Source organism: Chinchilla lanigera, unplaced genomic scaffold (genome assembly GCF_000276665.1).
Source record: "Chinchilla lanigera isolate Chin_1 unplaced genomic scaffold, ChiLan1.0 scaffold00003, whole genome shotgun sequence".
NCBI classification, from domain to species: Eukaryota; Metazoa; Chordata; class Mammalia; order Rodentia; family Chinchillidae; genus Chinchilla; species Chinchilla lanigera.
Genome location: NW_004955404.1, coordinates 1997837 through 2002729, shown reverse-complemented (window position 1 = coordinate 2002729; position 4893 = coordinate 1997837). Strand labels below are relative to the sequence as shown.

The window sequence follows — 4893 nt, the reverse complement described above, 5'->3', positions numbered from 1 at the left end:
CCCGCGGCCCCTCGCCGCCGCCCCCCGCCCGGTCCCGGAGCCAGGTTATGTAAAGTCCCGGGCTGTCCGAGCTCGGGGTCGCTCGCCGCCCCCGCCGAGGCTCCCTTGGCGCTGGACGCGGCGGAGTGGGGCCGACTGCGAGGGGCGACGCCGCCGGGTAGTTTGCGGAGGACGAGGGCTTTTTTCGGGTGTGCGATGGAAGGGGAGGGGAGGGGAGGATCGCAAGCGAGGAAGGCGCCCATCTGTGCTGCGCCCAAGCGGCTCGGAGCGGAACGAAGCTGGGAGGGGACCTGTGGGTCCTGCCCTGCAGACCCGGCCGCCCGGAGTGGCGGAGAGCAGTGAAGGCTCCGTGCCCGCCGGGAATTGCTGGCTGTTGGGGAAACTTTCTTGCGTGGTCAGGCAGGGGGTTGGAGGCCCTGTTTTGAATGTGGATCTTTGCTTGGAGTTTACTAATGTTTGCAGGGCTGCGCAGCAGGGAAACGGACGAGTTGGGGGGAGTGGAAGGCTACCGTTCGCCACCACACACGCCAGCCCCCAACTTAGTAAAGCGCCCCTGCGCGCTCTACCGGAGACGTAGCTTCGCAGCGACTTTTATAGGGACTTCATTAGCATATTGCGGAACGTCCCGCCTCAACCTCCCTGTGATTGGTTGTGACGTCTCCCGTGGAATATCCTTATCCGTCTGCTGCGGCGCGATTGGTGATTGAGCCGGATAAGGGTGGGCCTTGCTCAGTGAGTGGCACAGGTCTGTGTTTCCGCTGCCTTCTTTTTTCCTCTTTCGGAGAGGGGCGGGGCGTAGGGAGGAGGTCGAGTTTGAAAGCCTTTGGGTCGCTCGGCCTCCGGCCTAGGGTTGGCTCCTGGAGCTACTGGGGCGGGCTGTGCGCGCAGGTCCTGCACTTTGATTGGCGGCTCTCTGGCCTCCGCCCTCCGGCCCGCCGGTTCTTATAGGCGGCTGCTCTCGGGGCGGGGCGTATCTTTCTCTTCCCCATTGGCGGGAGTCCGCCCTGCCCCTCCGCGTTCCTGTTTTTGACGGAGTCCGGCCACTTCCGGCCTGAGCGATGGCGCCGGCGGCGGTTCCGAGCAGCGCCTCAGGCCGCGGGCTCTGCCTTGGTGATCCGCGGGAGCTGCGGGCCACCTTTCTGCCTCCACAACGGTGCGTCCTCCCTCGGGTTCGGTGCCTGGGGGCACTGCGCGGTGCGGCGGTTCGGGTTCCGTTCTCCGGGCACAGTCAGCGACGTCTCCGTCGCCACCGGGAAGCTGCTGTTTTTCTGTCTCTGCCCGGGGCCCCGGGTCACACTCGGCTTAGTGCCCATCGGGGTGGACCAGCCGCGCGGCGGGCCGTGGTCCCCAGATGCAGGTGGCGTTCGAGCTTGCCTGCCTCGAGGGAAGCCTGCTTCTACAGCCCTGGAGTGCAAGCCTGTGTAAGACTCAAATGCGCAGCAGGAATCAGACAGTGCAGATGGTTTTGCCGTGGTCTCGTTTAACCCCGCGTTCTTTGTGCAGTGCAGGTTTTCTGTCGTAGAACATTTTCAGGACACGGGGTCAGCCGTGGTCTGAAGCAGGCCGGTGGATGAAGCGGCAGCATCCCAGCCGCCCCATGCTTAGCCTGGTGTCGCTGCCCTCTTTTATAGCTCACAGTGGCTGGGTTTTTTAGTTTGTTGTGTTTTGTTTCTCGGTATCAGGAATCGAACTCAGGACCTCACGCTTGCCAGATAGGCACTGTGCCACTGAGCTGTATCTCTGGCCTTCAGTGGCTGTCTTGACAGTACCTGCTAAGAAACATGTTCCACTGTGTAGGTAAGAATTCCATTGTGGTAGTTCCCTGCAGGTGACTTCACTTGGAGGGGAGCTTGTTTGTGGTGTAAAAGAAGTTGTTAGCGATGTGACAGCATGGTGTCTTCGGTAAAATTTGATTACTGGATAAGCTAGGTACAGCTCTGAAACGCAGTCCATTTAAAAATAGATAGCTGGCCAGGTGTGGTGTCGCACCTGTGATCCCCGAACTCGGGAGGCTGAGGCAGGAGGGTTGTTTCAAGACCCTGTCTCAGAAAGACAAAATAAAATAAATAGCTCGAACTCACGTTTTAACATCAGACCTAAGTGAGTTGGATGAGCAGATTTGCAGAATGAATTTGGGTAGACTGGGAGACCCTGGTTTCCCTCCTTTCTGGTGATAGTACAAGGTTCCTGTAGGAAATACCTTCAGAGCTAGATCACAGCCTTTACTATTTCAGGGTGCTTCAGCGCAACTACCCTGCTTGTTCACATGTTTATTCTAAAGTCGGGTTGAGTCCTCCCTGTGGAAATTCGGTTTGCAAAGGAGGGTGGGCAGCGTTGTAGACATCCGCACCCCCCACACACACACTTCTCACATACCTCCTAGTTGGAGAGTCTGGTGTTAAGAGAGTGCTAAACAGTTGCAGGACAAAAATCTAGTGCTGTTTATTGTTTGAGAAAAATAATTTTGGTCTTTTTGTATTTAAATAGGTTTTTGTCAAGAATATTTAGTTCCTATATTTTAATTAGGTCATCACAACATCTTTTTTACTGAGGAATTATCTAATTACATTTGCCAAATTATATTGGTAAATGACATACACTGCATGTAGCTTGTGCAAGAAAATTTAAATTTAATAGCAAAAGGTTTTATGTTATTAATCCGTTGTTGACTAATACAGCTCTAAAAATGACATTGTAAGCAGTAGGTGTAAAAGTAAGTTAAAACAAAACTAAGTTGTGTTTTAGGTTGAAGTTGTGGTTCAGGTTTATTAAAACCAGACCATTCTTGTTCTCAGTAGTAGTAAAGAACTAGGTGCAGGAATGACCATGAAGTGACCCGTAAACTGAGGGCCTCCGTCCCTTAGTCCGGATCTCAGCTTCTTATCCCCAGGTGTTAAACCATAGGAGCTGTACTGGAAATCTGTATGTGTTCTCTGATAGAGTTCCTGCTGCTGATTAAGTCTTTAAAAGATTTGCAGGTGGCGGGATTCTTACACTGGCAGCTCACCTTGGTCCCTTCCGTTCTCTGTAGTTACTCTTTCACAGCTGTGAGGCTGAACGAGCCCTCTGTGGGTGCTCGCAGCGCTGGGTAACGCGTACTGTTTCTGTTTGCAGAGATCCTGAAGGAGCTGGATGAGTACTATGAGAAGTTCAAGCGCGAGACTGACAGCGCCCAGAAGAGGCGGCTGCTGCACTGCATCCAGCGAGCCCTGATCCGGAGCCAGGAGCTGGGGGACGAGAAGATCCAGATCGTGAGTCAGATGGTAGAGCTGGTGGAGAACCGGACCAGACAAGTGGACAGTCACGTGGAGCTCTTTGAGGCCCACCAGGAGATCGGCGACACCACGGGCGGCATTGGCAAGGCTGGGCAAGATAAGTCCAAGAATGAGACAATCAATTCAGCAGAAAAGCCCAATAACAAGCGGTCCCGGCGGCAGCGAAATAATGAGAATCGAGAGAATGCCTCTAATAATCACGACCACGATGACCTCACTTCAGGAACACCCAAGGAGAAGAAAGCGAAAACCTCGAAGAAGAAAAAACGTTCCAAGGCCAAAGCGGAGAGGGAGGCATCCCCTGCAGACCTCCCCATTGACCCCAACGAGCCCACGTACTGTCTGTGCAATCAGGTCTCCTATGGAGAGATGATCGGCTGTGACAACGATGAGTGCCCCATCGAGTGGTTCCACTTCTCGTGCGTGGGGCTCAACCATAAACCAAAGGGCAAGTGGTACTGTCCCAAGTGTCGGGGGGAGAATGAGAAGACGATGGACAAAGCCCTGGAGAAATCCAAAAAAGAGAGGGCTTACAACAGGTAGTTGGCGGACACTCGGGAACTGAGGGACAGATGCACCGGTGTATTTATTCCATCGCCGCCTGCTGGAGGTGTGAACGTTGTCAGATGTGTATTTTTAAAGGACGCTAGCCAAGGGGCCCTTCCGCTCCCAGGAAGGGCCAGCACGGGCTCTCTTTGCCTTTGCTGTCCCTGGTAAATGTGTTACCAGACAGTGGTCTGTGGATCAATGTTTTAGAAACTGAAAATATAGGTTTGAATTGAACACTTCAGTGAGTCTCAGACTGATTTTTGAGGGGTAGGGGATGTAATTGGAAGCAACCTAGCACATGAAGTGTGGAAAGTAAAGGTTTCATTTAGCTGTTTTGTCTTAATAAAATGTCATACTTCTGGTTAGTTAGGTTGCTAAAACTATAGCCTGTAGTGAATTTGTCTCTTGCTACTATAATGTACATCAATACAATTGAATAACAGAGGTTTAAGGTTGAAAGATTTGTTTTGTTTTTTTGTCTTTTTGAGGCAGGGTCTCAATATGCAGTTCAAGCTGGCCTTGAGCTCACTTTGTAGCCCAGGCTGGTCTCAAACTGCAATGATCCTCCTGCCTCAGCCTCCCGAGTGCTGGGATTACAGGCGTGTGCCACCATGCCTGGCTCTGAAAGATTATTTTTTAAAAAGATAAATGGTTAAGTTTTACATGACAGGAATTTTATATGCTGGCCTGTTCCCCAAATGGCTATTTTTAAACAATGGAGTGCATTTTTGTTAAATGAAGGCAAAGTCATCGAGTCAGGAGATTGAGACCAGATGTTCCCTGCATGGGATTAGAGCATGGCCACGTTGACTAGTGTAAAGGTATCTTCCACTTAGGGTCACAAGTGCAGCCAGTGCTGTGTGAAGCCAGTGTGCTTCGTGCTGCATGTGAGAGCATGAAGATCACGAATAAGTGAAACTTGGCCAGTTTGTTTTTCTAGCGGTGTATTTGGTTTCAGTGTAGAAACCTTTAAAGCTTTGTCCTACAGTTGCACACCAGCATTTTTTTTTTTTTCTTTCTTGAGACAGGGCCTCCTTATGCAGTTCAGGCTGGCCTTGAGCTCACTTTG

General features: G+C 52.0%; 1 protein-coding gene across 1 annotated transcript; it reads left to right on the top strand.

Annotated features, from left to right (window-relative positions):
- Positions 1-3114: 3114 nt before the first annotated feature.
- Ing1 (inhibitor of growth family, member 1) lies at positions 3115-4065 on the top strand (the record flags this gene model as incomplete). The annotated part of the gene is given in 1 exon segment (XM_013515751.1): positions 3115-4065. A coding segment is annotated over 1 exon segment (704 nt), but the record flags the coding sequence as incomplete, so codon positions are not given.
- Positions 4066-4893: the final 828 nt, after the last annotated feature.